Consider the following 17,283-nt stretch of genomic DNA (forward strand, 5'->3'; position numbering starts at 1 on the left):
CCCCAGGTTTAACTGAGGTCAGGGTGCTGGAGTCCGAGAGAGAGAGAGAGAGAGAGAGACAGAGAGACAGAGAGAGAGAGAGATGGGTACTTCATCATCCGTGGTGCAGTGTGTATGTGAGAGTGTGTAAAGCCACTCAGGTCTAGATGTAGGGTGATCCCTCCTCTCCTCCCTCCCTCAGATCGCTCCTCTGAAGCGCTGACAGAGAGCGGACAGTCGCCCACAATAACTGGTTCAGCCTCTGGCTTATCAGATCGGATCCCCCCCCCCCACCCCCCTTACTCAGCTCCCGGTGCCGACCCGTGCCTGCTGTTCCTGTATCATCTGAATCACACACACACAGACAGAGATGCGGACGTGTTTCACTTTCTTTGCTTCCAAGGACCCGTATCTCTCACATCTTTTCCTGGGATCTTTGTTTCTGGACGGCAGCAGGCTGCGGCTGCGTAATACTCCGGTGAGTAGTGATGGTTGCTGTTGTTATCTTTGCGTGTATTTCTCTCTTCTTCCTCTTGTTATTGCACACGGAGCAGGTGCTGACATAGATAAGATAAAGTGAAGCTGGGCTTGAGTGGGGAGAGGGAGAACGGGCCCGTTTTGTCGTTGGCACACTTTTTCCTTTTTGGAAACGGGGCTTCATGCTTTATTAGAAGCACTTAAATCTCAGTGTTTTTGTTCTGTCAGAGGGGCGTTACTGGAGTGTATGTAGACACACAAAGGCAAGCTGCACGAAGCCAGTGTGCAGAGAGGATGCAGCGTTTCCCATCTGAAGTGCAGCCGCCTAACGCTTGCTGGGAAGCACACTGTGTTAAAAAACAAAAAAGAGAAAAAAAAAAACAGTCAGGGACACAGAGGCAGCTGCACAAAGCCAGTGTACAACAGGGTGTACCGTTGTTTGCTCCCATCTGCCGTCACCTACCAATTCATTAACATCATACTGGCTCAGAGTGTAGAGGGTAGTTTCATTGTCTCTCCACAACCCAAATTAAAGAGTATTTAAAACCAAAAGTAGATATTTCTAATTCTTTAGTAAAACAAATGAAGGTATTTTATTGCACTGGATCGAGAAACTGTTCACGATTTTTATTTATAAAATCTATTCTTGCTGCATAACCTGAAGAAATATGGAGAATAAATGCTCAGAGAGAACACCAAGTGCCATCTCCAGTGGTTATGCATTATTTATAAAGTTAGCCCAGTGCTGCACCTCCCACCCAGCACCACTGTCAATGCTCCCCCTCCCTCTCTCTCTGTCTCTCTGTTCTCACCTTACACTCTCACAGCCTCTGACAGTCAGCCTGACTGAGGCGAACATGAGTCTGTTTAGAAGTGTTTCGAAGGCTGTTAAAGAACAGTTGAAGAGCAATTGCTTCGCCCCCATTTCTAGAAAGAAAGACTGAAAGAGAGAGAGAGCGAGAGAGAGCAAATACTCAACTCTGCCCTCAGGCCTTTGACAGCAAAGAGATTTGTTTTATGGATTGATGGATTGTTTGAGTTCTTACTGCAGGGATCTAAGGGTGTGAGAAAGTCAATGCTTTGGTTTCATACCATTATATGACCTTCCCAGGGGTTGAAATAAGAAATAAGCGCTATCAGAAAATGCAACAAGAAACAAATGAAAGAATACAAAGTGGACTTTCCATTGACAAAAAAAGCCACCATGTTAATCTGTTCCATTCATTCCCACTGTCTCTGCTCTGAAACATCAGCAGCTTCATAGAGCTGATATCCATTGAATCGATGTGATGATCCTCTCTAAGCACATTAAGTTGCTGGTGTAGATTAGGTTACACTGCCATTCAGTGTTATGTAATGGTAACTCTCCTACGACACAGACACTGTTGACACACACACACACACACACACACACACACACACACACACACACACACACACATACAGGCGCTGTTGCTGTGTAACTTTCATCTTTATCTTCCTTGTCTGTCTGTTCTCTGTTCATCCTGTTTCCTCTCTCTTCCTCCCCAGGAGCAGCAGCAACAGATGTGTTGAGCGACGCAGCTAATAGCAATATCTTTCCACACTGACCACAGCCTGATGCTTAAATCCTTACATTCATAATAAGGCAACGGGAAGCAGATTACTGAGGGATTATACGCATGCACATGTATTGTACGCGCATGCACACACAGAGGATAGCACAGTTCCAGGATTTGACCGCTGTGCCACTGTGGAGCTCACTCTGAATGAACTCGTGTGGCAGGCTGGCTGACTGAGACACCGTGGTATCATGGAAGAGGAGGAGGAGCCAACTGAGTCTCATTGAATTTAAAACACATGCCCCCGCCTCCCTCCTCCTGCATCAGTATCGAAGGCTTTGACTGGCCGATGAGGATTACAGACAGAAAGAGAGAAGAGTGCAGAGCCGACCGTCCGCCTGTTGCTGTCCCATGATGCATCTACACATGTAAGAGCAGGATCAGTCGCACAGAGGGCTGTTTCTATGGATACCCCTGCCCTGGGTAGTATTAATAAGACTCACTGATATTCTGACTATCTGTGCGTGGAGAAGATACAGTGAGAGATTAGATGTGCATCCCTGCAGCATCAGATGACATCTGTGGAGCAGTAAAAGACATCATCATCAAGTGTCAGGAGGAAAACGTTGACGGATTGTTTTTTTCAGATTTGAACATGCACTGTAGCTGCTTTACCAACACATGTTTAAACCCGTGGCTGCACAATCACTGACTAAAACAAATGTTAGCTTTCTTTCCGCTTGGTTTCATATATTTTGATCCTTTCTGAGGTTCAGTTTTATTGCTCAGACACCCCTTGTCCTAAACTCCTCTAAGATAAGTCAACATGTGAACATTAACAACGGATGGTTCACTAAAAGGGTGATTTAATAAGAATCTACACACACAGGACTAATAGAGGAGGTGAAGTGATGCACAAAGAAACCTCTTCTTAGGCCTGAACAAAATGATTGTAATGTTGTAAGATAGTCCTACACTTTACTAGGCCCCTAAAACTGCCACCATCTTCCACCAGACAAAACAGACATCTACATGCACCCGCTACCCAAAGAAAAATCAGATGTCTAGTTAAGGTTCTGGACTCACCAGCAAGATGTGGCGTTGTGCACCTCAGACGATAACAAAGAAGTTTTAATTTAGAAACTGTTGGGATCCATCAAGTGCACTGAACCGCCTGAAATCTATCTATCATCTGTGTCTTATACCTCTAAACTGAGCTATCATGGCCAGACAGGAAACTCCCCTCTTCCTCCATGGCTTCGACCTCAGTGGCCACTTTATTGACCTTCGACCTCTCGGCACAGGTGTCACCGGCCTAGTGCTCTCAGCTGTGGACCAGCGCAATGGACAGCGCGTGGCAATTAAAAAGCTGGTGATGCGTGACGCGGTGACAGTGAAACATGCCCTGCGGGAGGTCAAAATCACCCATCGGCTGCACCATGAAAATGTGGTCCAGGTTCATGAGGTTTTGGCGCCATACGGACGGCCGCTGCCCCGAGACCCAGCCCAGCTCAGTGCCCTGTACATTGTGCAGGAGTGCATGGAGACGGATATGGCTCGGCTGCTGGAACAAGGACCTCTACCCACAGGTATGGGGGCTTAAAGGGGGGAAAGAGTAAATTCTACTTAAGTAAATTGCAAATGTTTTTTCTACTGGTCTTTCTTGTTACGTCACTCCTGGCCATGTTTACACAGTGTTTTATTGGATTTAAAAGAAATCCTTTTAAGACCTTGTTAGCAAAGACTGTGGCAAAAATACCACATTCAAAAATGACACATTTGTATATTTTATTCAATTTTTTGCACTTGAACAGGTCACGCTACTCTGCTGTTCTACCAGCTGCTGAGGGGACTAAAGTTCATCCACTCAGCTAACGTCCTGCACAGAGACCTAAAGCCTGCCAACATATTCATCAACATGGACCAACTGCTGCTCAAGATCGGAGACTTTGGGTTGGCCAGGATAGTCGACCCTCACTATTCTCATAAGGTAACAGTGAGGGGCACAAAGAACCAGCCCCCTCAGGTTTGGAAATTATGAATGGCTGGCTTGGCTGTACAGTGGTAGTTGGACGTCTTACTTTTTAAAGTGCTCACTTATGAGAAAAACATGAGAAAAAGACATATAAGCTGGAGTTTTAGAGTAATCAACTACACATGTACAAACTTTTATGGCCATAACCTAATTACTCTTGCTCATCTTTATTGGGGCATGCAAATGTAGACAATGGTGCCAACTTTAACAATTTTGACTAGGGGCCAATAAATTCCTGTGATGTGTGTTATTCCTGTGTTATTCTCTTTTGGTTCATGCTCTCTTCACAAATTTTATCTTAATTTTATAAATCCATAGTCTTCAGAAGACAAGCCAGCATAAAGGTACTTGTTTTACAAAAAGTAATCATACTATAAAAATTTAGTCAGTGAAGCTGATAAAGTTAGGAGGATGTTTCACTCTCCTCATTGCTCTGACACAGTGTGGGTTGTTCTGCTGGAAATGGAAGAATTTTAGGATTGTTGTTGTATTAAACATCATCTCTGTGAAAAGATTGCAACTCTTAAACCCTGGCCCGGTGTGGTTATCCGACAGCAGTGCACTAACCCTTGTCCTTGTGTAGCAAAGGATACATTACAGGATGGGATACTGTTGCAAAAGAATCCTCCTATAGAGAATCAGCGAGCTTTGGCACATGTTTTTGTCTGCCTCACAATTGAAATACAGAATAATTGATCTGTCAGTCTGCTGTTCTTTCAGTGTCTAATCTCAGGTGACATCTTTGACATCACTGGTCTGATTCATCTTTTGAAAAGTATACTGGCTGGCTAAATGCAGCCAAAATTTCAATATCTCAAACTTTGAAAAAAGTGTGTCATTGCTACACTTCTTAGACAGAGTCTACATGTTGCGATTGTAGTACAGCCAAGCTGTCTTTTTTTCTATGATTGGTTTCTCCGATTACACACCCCCATGTCTGATGTTGCCGACCTGTGTCTTTTACAATAGGCCTCTCCAGCTCAAACCCTGCTATTACTGTAACATCTTCTGCCCAAACCTGGTATCAAGTTTTGTGCTAATCAAACCCTGTAATTAGCCTGTCCATTGTAGGTGAGGGCTTCTGAGAGATTAATGTGACAGTTTACTGCTCCATTGTGCTGATTTATTATGCATGAAGATCCCACAGAAATACTGTTACACTAGCAGGGTTGTGTGTGTGTGTGTGTGTGTGTGTGTGTGTGTGTGTGTGTGTGTTTGTATGTTTGTGGGTCTGTGCATGTGGAGAGGAACTCTTGTGAAAGGCGAGCTTTGTCAGCCCAGAACACGGGACTGGAGACCAGCTGGGTGCAGACACAGGGGGTGCATTTGGAGGGGAGAAGAAGGGTGGAGGGAATGACGGGAGGAGGAGGAGGCAAAAAAAAACAGATGAGGAGCAAGGGTGAGAAATACTGAGTCATAAAAGGGTGATGGAAAGAAAGGTGAAGAGTAGAAAGGGAGAAAAAGAGGGAGGGTGAGCAAAAGTGCAAAGAGGAAAAACAAGGAAAGTGGGACAAATAAAAAGATCAAAAAATGGGAGAAATTAAGGTAGTTTGGGCATGCAAGATGGCAGAAACCCTAGACAGATAGATAGACAGATAGATAGATAGATAGATAGATAGATAGATAGATAGATAGATAGATAGATAGATAGATAGATAGATAGATAGATAGATAGATGGATGGATAGAATTACTCTGATTTGTTTACTGGGAGTTAGTTGGGAGTCTGTCCCATCGGATGTGTCTGTTCGCAGCAGAACATCAGTTTGTCACTGTTCATTAGCATAAAATTGCATTACCAGATTTATGTGTGTGCGCTAGTGTGTATGATGATGTGTGTGTAAGATGATGCTGGGCTATTTGTGATGCAGTGTTGACACCAAAGCAGATGCCTGCAGTGAATGTGAAAGCATCTTCTCTTTTATTTAATTATGCAGAGGCAACGCGCTGCTTTTTCAAACCTTCTGTAGTAATGGATGACAGCAGTTCAGACTTCAGCTGTGATGGAGATTCATAAATAGTATTAACTTTTTTATTGGGCTATAAAACAAGACTGGTGGCTCATTTATGCTGCAATCAAACAGAGTTCTTTCATCACAGTCGACCTTCAGGTTTTATATTGTGTCATACTTGACGGTAAAATTGGCCGGTATAGATTTCTAGTTCTCACCACTGAATGATCTGCCCTCTTTTCAATTAGCTATAATTGCTTCAAAAAAGTCTTGTTTTGCCTTAAATCTTTAATTAGAGCTTCTGCAGTATCTTACACGGGAGGTGTATTATCACAGCAGTTTTGTGAGCACACTGTGACTCTGCAGTGAATTGAGATGAGGCTGTTGTACGAGCTGTCTAGAAGTGTGCTTCTGACAACCCAGACAAACATTTACTCAGGTGAAAGGAGATGACAGAGAGGTTGAGAGGAGAGAGGAGGAAAACAGAGGCAGAGAAAACATTTGTGATGTTGTTTAGAGTCTACACCAGTAGGAACTTAGTGTTTCTGTTGTGAGTGTGCATGTGTGAATGTCACCTGCTGATGCAGTGCTGGATCCGCCCAGAAATTATTCATGACCTGGATGAAGGACGGAGAGACAGAGGGGGAGGAAAGGTGAATAAGGAGAGGAAAAAGTAAGCGAAAAGAAGGGATGTAAGGAAATGAGGTGAGGGGGACAAACAGAAAGATACAGTGAGGATTGACAGGTGAAAATTAACTGAGTGGAATGAAGGAGGGATGAAACATGTGAGAATGAAGGTGAGGTAAGCAGGGGTGGCAAAAGGAGAGGGAGAGAAAGAGCGTGTGAGAGAGAAAGAGTGTGAAGAAAAGAGGAAGGGTAGCGGAAAGAGAAGCACCAAGGTGAGGAGTTTAGATTAAGGTAAACGGATGGAGAGGAGAGTAGGAAGTGGTGACGGGGAAGAAAGTCGAGAGGAAGGAAGAGGAAGTCAGAGAGGAATGAAGGCATCCAACAAACCTTTTATATTGGTGAGCAGCTGTGACACAAAAGTCTGCACAGTGTGTAGTGTAAATATAGCTACAAAAATGAAATCTAAGACCACATCTGTGCAAGACCTAAATATGTTTCTTTTTCTGTTCAAAACAGTTTCCAAAGATGTTCTATGATGAACTTTTATCATCAAATAACAATAACAACCTGAAAATGTTGATATGAAACATGCCCCTCCTCAAAAGTCACTGTCATAGGCTTGTCAGGAAGTAGAAAGGAGAGCACAGATGATCAGGAAGGAGGAGCTAGACAGACAGACAGACAGACAGACGTAGAAGACAAGGTGATTGTATGTTTGTCAGACCATCAATGAGCACTCAGCATCAGTTTCTGCTCCGTCATCTCCTGGCACACAGAGGGAGGGCATGAAGGGGAAGGTGCAGCGGAGGCAGAGTGGGCCTGGAGAGGGAGGGAGTACAGAGCATAAAAGAATGAGGTAAAGGACACGTGATGAAGGGGTGAAGAGGAGAGGAAAGCAGAGGTGGCACAAGAGGAGCATAGGTGAAAAAAGAGTAGAGAGAAGAGAAACAATAAGGCTGTAGAGCTGACAAAGTGTTCTCAATTCATTGCTTTTTATTCACAGCTAGTCAATAGTGCTGTGGATCTGGGCAACTTGTTCAACACATTGTATTCTAGGAGTGATGTAACTCCTAAAAAAAAGCTGGCCCAGTCATTTTGACATGTAAAAAACATTTTGGCCAGGCTGACTTCTATGTAGGGGAAGTGATGTATAACTGGGAACATTGGCGTGTGTGGCCCACAATGCATAAAGCCCCTGAGTCATGCCTTAAACCTGCTGATTGAAATACAGTTCACTATCTTTTTATTTACCATCTTCGAAGATGAAGAGGTAACTCTCTTTTCAGCTCTCAAGTAAAATATGAACCTATTTTGGGTCAGACCTAAAACAGAGGGCCTATGTAGTGTAATGCTATGTTGGTGTTACAGGTGCCTCAAGATCATTTTAATCTAACTAGCTCACAGAGTAATTTCTGTCATCCATCTTGAGTATGAAAACTCATCTGGGCCAGGTTAAATCCAGTCCTGTCTATATAGCATAAGCCTAAATAGAACTGTTCTGCAGGACGGGCCGGACAGAGCCAATGGTGAGATGGGAAAAGAAAACTATGGACTTTAGGAGAGGGATGATGGGAGAATAGAAGGGGAGAAAAGCATGAGGGAGGGGTAGGAGATGGGGCTTAGAGGCAGATTCAACACTCCAACAAGGAACCCCTGCCTCATTTCCAACACAAAAAGTAAACGAAAATAGTATGCCAATAATGAAAAGTGAATGAATTATAACCATATTTTGTTATGAAGTCTATTATGACTGCTGTTTAAGCCTAGGGCAGTAAGTGAGATCAGGAGAGATACAAGGTTATCATGTAGTAAGGTGGAGTGATATGTAATAGGCAATGAGAGTGTTAATGATAGCAACAGGCAAAAGCATCTCATTATAAAAAAATCTGGTTTGTGTATGAATATGCTTGCCTGTGGCTCATCTCCATGCACGGCATCATCTGTGTTATTCACAAGGTGAACGTTTACAAAAGTAAAAGGCAGAAGGGAGCCTTGTTGGACCAGAAGACGTGTATTGTTGTACAGCGGAAGCTTAAAAAAAGGTGAGACTCAGTAACTGCAGGTAGAGATTCAGGGGAATATTTTCTGCTGGAGAGTGTGTCCTGAAGCCAGTTTCCATCATACAGCTGACATAACATGATGAAGTCTTTGTGGGTGTCAGTCAAAATATCCCATGTGAACTCAAGCTTGCTTTTTGTAGCTGACATTATCGACTTCACAATGCTTCCACTCCAGCAAAAATGGCTGGCAGCACGTTGCCTGCTGGACTGGGATGGGAATTTTGAACACCTCATACACATGCAAGTGCATGCAGTTGTATGGTAACAGCTAACAAGCCAATCTGTTGCACGCTCATCACTAAGATAACCACAGTATATATTCTGTTGCTTTAACTTACCACTTTCTCTCTCTCCCATTTTTCTCTCATTCATCTCTTCGCCTCCTCCTCCAGGGCTATCTGTCCGAGGGTCTCGTAACTAAGTGGTATTGTTCCCCCCGTCTGCTCCTGTCGCCCAACAACTACACCAAGGCCATTGACATGTGGGCCGCAGGCTGCATACTGGTTGAGATGCTCACTGGACGCATGCTGTTTGCAGGTACCTCTGCTGGTTTGTTCACCATGACCTTGACGTCCTACAGAAACATTATGATATTGCCTACTTTTAATTTGATGATATCATAAAATATAATCATATCATTAGTATTCAGCAGAAATATATTATTACTGAACTGACTGTCTGACTGTGTTTTGACTCCCACAAAGGAGAGTGCATGTAAAAAATAACATAAAAAATTAATAATGAAATTTCGTTTTCACAGCCTTTAGTGTTGTATGAAAATAAAGATAGACATGCTAAGTTTTTGAGGATGAACTTAGTACTCTTGCATGTACATCTTAGCAACATTAAGATGTAGCCGAAACAAGATAGAACATTGAAATCAGGCTTCTTTGACTAGCTTTTTAAAAGTTCCTTCTAGCAGGATCAAAAAAGATCTTTAAAGGCTGTATCATAGTAGAAAAGTGAGAGCTAAGGAGAGATTTTCTTTCCAGTGTCCTCCACCAAAGACGCTTTATTCCTTTTCTTCAGGCTACTTCTTTGCCTGACCAGAATAACAATGATGATAGTGAAATTCTCACTGTCTGAAGCAGATGTAGTTCCTCATGACAGGCTGATTTGACCTCCACCAGCCTTCCATGCCACAGGGGAGATGGTGCCACAAACTCAAGAGCTTCATCTGTTCCTTGGTGTTCCTCTGCTAGATTTTCACACATCAAGAGTTAAACATGTTTGCCTTTCATTTCACTTAACCACCACAGTTTACACAGCACAATATGTTTTTGTTTACCAGAGAGGAAGCAGTGCACTCTCATCCAAATACACTACAACTGCTGGCTTATTTCTTAGTGGTCAATGTGCTGATATAGCACCACCTGCTGGTGTCCATCAGTTAAAGGGCAAATAGTCATTGTATGACATGGGTGGAAAAATATTGCTACACTGCTCTTTGTGGGCTGAAAACTTCAAGCATGTTGCACTTCAGTTTACACCACAGTATGTGACCTCACATTAGTTTGTCTCCATCAGTTGTCAAGGAGAGAGCGTACTTTGGGGACTTTTCCCAGGGTTGAGCTTGATCGCATCTGACTCCTTCCTGGTTGTGTACGACCCCCAACAAACTCAGGTCGATGCCAAAGCTAATAGAGCTTTAACTTTAGGACTGGGCCATGGTGGGGTAAATGTCTGGCAATATTAGAAAGATATTAGAAGGATGTGGCATTTTTACCCAACATCCAAAGAAGTGCTTTCCAACAGGTTGTACTGTGGACACAAAATTCCCTGGTGCACACAATACTGTTAACTGTTGTGGAATCATAATGTGGGTGTGACCAGAAAAACAACATGCCTGAAATTTCAACCTTCCCTTTTATCATCTTATCTGCATTGACGCTTCTTACCTCACCATTTCTTTCGCTCTCATACCTCCTGTAATTCCTGTTTCACTCTAATTGGCCACCTTTTTTTTCTGCTTATGTAACTGATCCTTTGTCTCGTCTCTGCTTGTCTCTGATTGGCCGGTCCCCTTTGCAGGAGCTCATGAGTTGGAGCAGATGCAGCTGATTCTCGACTCAGTGCCGGTGCTGAGAGAGGAGGACAGGCAGGACCTGCTACAGGTGACGCCTCAGTCGCTGCTGCAAGTCATATGTCTGCAAGCTGATAGTTTAAATATGGAACAGGAATGTTGCTTTCAACTAGAATTTTCTTTATAATAGGGATTCATCCAGAAGGGCGCCTTGAATACTCCAAAGAAATGTACAAAAAAAAAAAAACACAACAGAATTATGCACACGTCTTAACTCCACTGTCATCCTTTCCCAGGTGATGCCTTCATATATCAGTCGTGGATGGAGAGTCAAGAAACCCTTCTCTGTCTTGTTGCCTGAAGTGGATTCTCAGGGTGAGCAGAGAGAACTAAGTGGTGGGAAGAAGATAAAGGTCAAGCAGTGTGAGACTGGGGACAAACAAGAGTAATAGAAGATTTGAGGAGGAAGAAATATACAGAAAACAGCAGTTTCTCAGGGCTGTGAAGGTTGGATAGTAGGGAGGAGAAGTTCAGAGGTCTAACACCTATAATTTAGCCCTGAGACACAATAATTTTAAGGAGAACACACTACATGGTCACTACATTTTATTCCTCCTCCTCTTTCTCCCTCACTCATTCCCTCTTCCTCTACTTTCAGCTGTGGACTTCCTTGAGCGTATCTTGACCTTTAACCCCATGGATCGGCTGACAGCTGAAGCAGCGCTGACCCACCCCTTCCTCCAGCAATACTCCTGTCCAGCAGATGAACCCACCTCCTTGCATCCCTTCCACATCGAGGACGAACTGGAGGACAGCCTCATCACCGAGCAGAGCCTCAGCAACAGCAACAGTCAGGCCTCCAGCATCCACTGGGACAGGTGTGTAGATTTACCTTTGTAGACACTGGTGGGGAAGGATGATTTTGTCTGAATTTTATATTGTGTCAATTTGCCATTGCTACTGGAGTTTGTCTAATTAATAGACCTCTGTTCCACATTATCAACGGTCAAAAAGTCTGTTCTAAGTTGTTGATTCCTCATCAGAGGAACCAGAAACCACTTGTATCCAAAACGTAATTTCTTTGGTTGTAGACCTGCTAACCTGTGTTTCACAAATGGATTTAGAATACTTTAGCATATACTAACATACTTCTGACTAACAAAATTAATTTAAGCTCCTATCTAACACTGAGGTTTGACTGCTCAGGAGCTTTTTAAGGAAACTCACTGAGCTTCTAGAATATTTTCGAACACTTTACTGCATTTCATTTAATCCACCAACCACAGGTCTGACTTAGATTTTAATTTTAATCCTAGTTTTTGCACTGAAAAAAATGGTCCAAGTCAAAGTGTTGGAACAAAAATTCTGGCAAAGCATAACGAGAAACTACCAGTTTACTTACTATAAATAAGCACATCCGACTCAATATGCTGCAAAGTGAAGTTAATAGAAATCCTTCATTACTTCCTCTCTGCAGGTATGAGAACAGTTTATCAACAGACGTGTGCTGGCAGCAGTCAGGCGGGATGTGCCGCTGCATGCCCCATGGTCGCATTACGTCTGACCTCGGAGACACGACAGAGGAAGAGGATGTGCAGAGAGACCCCCGAGCCAGTTCCACTTCACTGTTAGAGGAGGCTCAGGTTTTTCTTATTTTTCTGTCATTTTCCCCCATACTGACTGATTTGTACTTGGGTGTAACTATTATATTATTTTATTGAAATGCACAGAGAGTCGTAATGAAGCTAATTACTGACCCATGAGTGTTTTATTTGTTTCACCACCTGCTATTTGGCAAAATGAAAATTTCGCCATACAGGAAATTGTTTGTGGTTGCGACATCCAGTCTGGTGGTAAACACTATAAATGCACTTGCCATTGTGTAGTGTTGCCATCACTCTTTTATTTATAGTGTCTTGAGGTTTAGGTGGTCAAATCTTATTGCTGTCACAATTAATCACACATAGGATATTTAGTAACAAACTAGAATGAGTCAAAATAGTTGAACACACAACTAGAATTAATCCTTCACTTTGCTTTCTTCCCCATTTATCAATCTCCCCATCTTCCTAACCAACTGCTGCCCCCATCCCGCCTGTCTTATATAGGTCGACCCACGCAAATATTCCCACAGCAGCTCAGCTGAGCGCTTCCTGGAAAACTCTCACTCGTCTCTGGAACGAGTCTGTGGTTTGGGATATGGGGACCTGGATTGTGGCCGCTCCTGTGACTACAAAGTGGGCTCTCCTTCATATCTGGATAAAATTGCCTGGAGGGAGGGCAAGCCTCAACACTACTCAGAGCCTAAGCTAATCCTGGATCTGTCTCATTGGAAGCGTAACACTAACATCCTTCCTGTGCCTGCTGAGCCTATTGGAAGCAGTGTGGAGGACCTGGGAGAGATGAAAGTGGAGGAAGCAGAAGAGGAGGAGACAGGGGATTTATTCCAGGAGATCTCTCGCTGGGTTAAGAGCACCCAGTCTCGTCTGCACTCACCCAGTCCCAGTCCCTCTTTAGAGCCACGTTCACCCTCCTGCTACACCTCCTCTCCTCCTCTTCCTCTCTCCCCGACTGACCTCCCAGCCCCAGTCTTCCACTACACAGAAGTTGTGCAGCAACCATCAGCTGAATATGATGAATACAGACTCAGCCCACTTCCACCTGTTACATCTTCCTCTAATTCCCTTCCCTCACTTCTCCCCTCATCTCCCACCTCTCCACTTCCTCCTCATTCACCTCGAGCAGTTTCTCCCCCCACCTCGCCACTTTTTAATCCCCCAGAATCTCAGCCCCTTTCCTCTACTTCCTCCATTTCTCAGCCAGTAAATGATGACTCCTTGGAGTCACTTCCTGTCAAGCAAAAAGACCGGCTTTTCGACCTGGATGTGTTCATATCCCGAGCACTGAAACTGTGCAGGCAGAATAAAGACAAAGCAGACGGGAAGAGAGGAAAAGAGGGAGGGTGGAGGGAAGAAAGCAAACAGCCAAACATTAACCGAAAGGTGCCCCGGCTTCCAGAGCACAGGACCCCACCACCACAGACACCTAACTCTTGATGTTGACTTTCAGCTTCGGGGCCCACAACATTATAGCATCAATATCGGTAGCACTTCCAAATGCTCATAGTGCTTTACATAAAGGGGTGTCCATGGCTGAATATGCTGCTTAAACATTAGACGTTGGTGTTAGCAGCTGTTGTCTTTTGGTACATGCCACACGCGGTGACTAAAACCAGCCACTTAAGCAATCCTGCAGCTTCTACCCTCTCAGGTAAGAAGAGGTCAGAGAGCATCTGGGTTAAATATAAATAACCATGCTTAGCACTGCAAATATCAAGGATTTGTTCTACGTGAGAATATTTACAAATAATCAGCTAATTAAAGATTATGGTATTTGTGATTTGCTATCTTTTGTCAAGTTAAAGATGGGTCAAACTTTGACTTGATAGCAACTTATTCTGTGACGCAAACAGTTGCGATTGGAATTGTCAGTCTGTTAAAAAAGAGTTAGTCCAGGATACTGATAACAGCAACCTACTGGAGTGGGATCACTTGGTTTGTTTTTGAGTTAGTTTGTTTTCTGCTGCGTGTCAGTCATTCAGTCATTTCTTGAAATGTCAGACTGTCTTCCAAAGGTGATGTTCACCAAATAATGAGTGTGACAGGGGAAATGCTTCTTCCAAGTTTCTCTGAATGTATAAACTGAAAAATAATCAGTCAAATTATGCTACATGGTAAACCATAAGGAATTTATTTGTTGCTGTTTTAACTCTCCCATGGTGACATAAAGAGCTGTCACTGGTAAATGCCTTGTAAACTTGTATAAACTGTTATATTTAATTCTATAGTATATTTCTCAAGACTGTTGTCTTGATATTCTAGTGTCTAAAATATTCTTGTTTTCTTAGTTGAATGCTAGAGCACAATTTTATGTTAATTTGGAGTGAGTTGTATTTTGTTTAAATGTGGAATGCTAATTTATGATTATTCAGTAAACTTCGCTCTAGTTCCTATCATAAATAGTTTCATATCCTGTCTGCCTGATGCACCAAACAAGGGTCATCATCTGCTGTACACTTACTGAAAATTTACTACCCTCTCTGTACTAGACAGCCCAATATCCGTCACCGTTTTTCTCACTTAAAAATTAACCACAGAAAGCTCTAATGCAAACAAACATAGCCTATATTTTGAGGAATGTAGATCCTTTACAGCCTTTATAGGAAATAATTTGTACTGAAAACTTCTCAGTGCTGCCCAGTAACCATAGTGATATATGGAAGAGAAAATGAATAAAGCATATATATTTTGAAATACTTTTCTATTCAGCATGGTAGACAGTAGACCCTCAGAATGTTATTTATTCTGGCATCTGATGACCCCCCACCCCAAAAAAAGTCATTATCAATTCAAGGCTGTTGGTTTGTGTCTCATACTTTCTCAATCAAGTGCATCTGACATTCACTTCACTTGTCAAACTAAAAAGCTAATGTTGAGCATATGGAAATGGCATTTAAGTTATTCTGCTGAGGTGCCAAAAAGAAATTCAGTTAAATCCATGTGCATCTCATTCTGTAGCCAGAGGAAATTAGCTTCCACCACACCTGGTGTCAATGAAGTGTATACTTTGTGCACATACAGCCCATAGACTAAGTCTGTGAGCTGTACATACACAACGGCACAGCTATTCGTAACGTCAGAGGCACAATACTGAGATGTATAAAAAAACACAGCCAAGACAGCTTCAACCCCCCCCCCCCCAAATAAGACATGTTTTATCTGTTCAGTGATCTTTCAGTCCAGCATCTCATACCCATTCTGACTAGACCAACCTCCACAAGTCTTTCATACCCTCTTATATATAAACTTGAGTCCATAGAAGCCATGCAAGCTACACACAGAACAGTATCCCTTTGTGTGCAGTACTCATAAGGATAAAGCTAAAAAAAACAAAAAAACATAAATGTTTTATTATCTTTTTTCAAACAGCTGTACACATAACATTGCTCTGAAAAGACTGGCTTTCATAATATCTGCACCTTTTATAAACACTGTAGCCAACACACACAGGTTGTGAGCAGGTCATCATTTGCACAACAAAGTATAACAATGACTTCCAAAGGATCGAGCCATATGTGAGAAGAGTACAACCTACTGGATGGTACAGCAAAGGCAGGTATGGTTTTTTATATTCACAATAGACATGAAGCACATATAGAGTCACTAGCACATTCAGAAATACAGGTTTTCCTCAGTGACTACTGAAAGTCCACCACTGTCAATGCTCATTTTAAAGTATTAACCATACCTGGGTTGGATTGCTGGATTAACTGACAGAAGTGTTCAAGTCAATAAAAAAGTGCAAACTGTCCATTTTCTGGTCCAGAGCCATTTATCTATATATGGAAATAGATAGAAGCTGTGCTGTACTTCAACTAATTCAAAAGGGTTTCAACCTGTACATGTTCAAATTTTGCATTATAGTTTCCTCTGCAGGTAACCTAAGCCAGCAATAACATCATTGATGTATAACACAAACATACTGTAACACATGTGGTTACTGAGCCAGTTCTTTGAAGTGGGTGAAGTAATGTAGAAAATGTGCCTCTGTATACCTCAATGGTTCGAGCTTGCTGAATGTAACATATCCTCTCCCTTCTGCATGGCTTTCACTACTATTCAACTTGCTTAAACTTTGTTGTTTTCATTATGTGTCACCTTGTGAAACAGTCATAATCCTCTGGGCTCTTATTTATTTTGTATTCATGTTTCACAAAGGCCCAAGCTTCTCATTTTGAAAAGGTTTTTAAATGCTCCGTATTGTTTGATGGTATCTCTTTTTGCAGTTTTTCTGTTTTTGCTGGACAATTAATAAAACAATACTTAAACTATTGTTGGACCGTATATTTTCTGTGGTCCTGTTGTAATACCAATTACATATTAAAGAAAGATCACTGGAATTAGGGACAAGTAGATAATAAAAATACAATAAAACGTGGTCTAGTTAAAATGTATCTTCATCGTCATCACAGTGTATAAAATTCAGCACCCTGCTTTTATTCCCTCAGTCCGCAACGTGAATGTCTACTGTCGCCATGGGAACAGGAGTCGGTTTAATAGTTAACGTTAGCTTAGCCTATTATCAATGAACAATAAAATTGCAATACGTCATATCTGAACAAAACAAATGTCAACATCAACAGCCACACTATCAAAGATCTTAATCAGGTCCCGTCGCTTCATATCTTACAACCGTTAACATAGTGCATGTTACTTGGCACCGATAACAACATTTAGAAGAATGCGTTGTTCTACCAGATACAGTCTTCGCTTATACCAAAGAAGCTCTGTCTCTGCTTCCGCTTTGAAAAGCGGAAATGACGTCATCAGCAGATGATCACGTGTTTTCCAGAAGCCGAGCGATAAGTCGATTTTGGTTTAGCCCGGGTTCAGACTGGCGAAATGTTTGTTTCAAAACTCCGTGTGTGTAAAATTTAAATCCACAAAAGTACGGATTGTCGATCTGTTCACACAAATAATATTTAAACAAATTTACCTGCATACAAAAGAGTCAACAGAAAAACGGATACA

At 42.4% G+C, this 17,283-nt stretch overlaps 1 protein-coding gene across 1 annotated transcript; it reads left to right on the forward strand.

The window, feature by feature from the left end:
* The first annotated feature begins 313 nt into the window (after positions 1–313).
* mapk4 (mitogen-activated protein kinase 4) lies at positions 314–16,585 on the forward strand. The gene is made up of 9 exons (XM_023395026.2): positions 314–457; positions 1,987–3,586; positions 3,812–3,987; positions 9,063–9,207; positions 10,702–10,784; positions 10,990–11,068; positions 11,352–11,571; positions 12,171–12,336; positions 12,802–16,585. Exons 2-9 carry the CDS (start codon positions 3,220–3,222, stop codon positions 13,747–13,749), a joined length of 2,184 nt encoding a protein of 727 aa, XP_023250794.1. The 5' UTR covers positions 314–457; positions 1,987–3,219; the 3' UTR covers positions 13,750–16,585.
* Positions 16,586–17,283: the final 698 nt, after the last annotated feature.

This window comes from Seriola lalandi, unplaced genomic scaffold (assembly GCF_002814215.2).
Source record: "Seriola lalandi dorsalis isolate HSWRI2012SDOR001 ecotype SW California unplaced genomic scaffold, Sedor1 jcf7180002054955, whole genome shotgun sequence".
NCBI lineage: Eukaryota > Metazoa > Chordata > Actinopteri > Carangiformes > Carangidae > Seriola > Seriola lalandi.

Bases quoted from the DNA above. Each gene is read 5' to 3' on its own strand.
- mapk4 (XM_023395026.2), top strand. From the start codon at position 3,220: ATGGCCAGACAGGAAACTCCCCTCTTCCTCCATGGCTTCGACCTCAGT. The intron at 3,988-9,062 runs GTAACAGTGAGG...CTCCTCCTCCAG, and splicing joins ACCCTCACTATTCTCATAAG to GGCTATCTGTCCGAGGGTCT. The intron at 11,069-11,351 runs GTGAGCAGAGAG...CTCTACTTTCAG, and splicing joins GCCTGAAGTGGATTCTCAGG to CTGTGGACTTCCTTGAGCGT.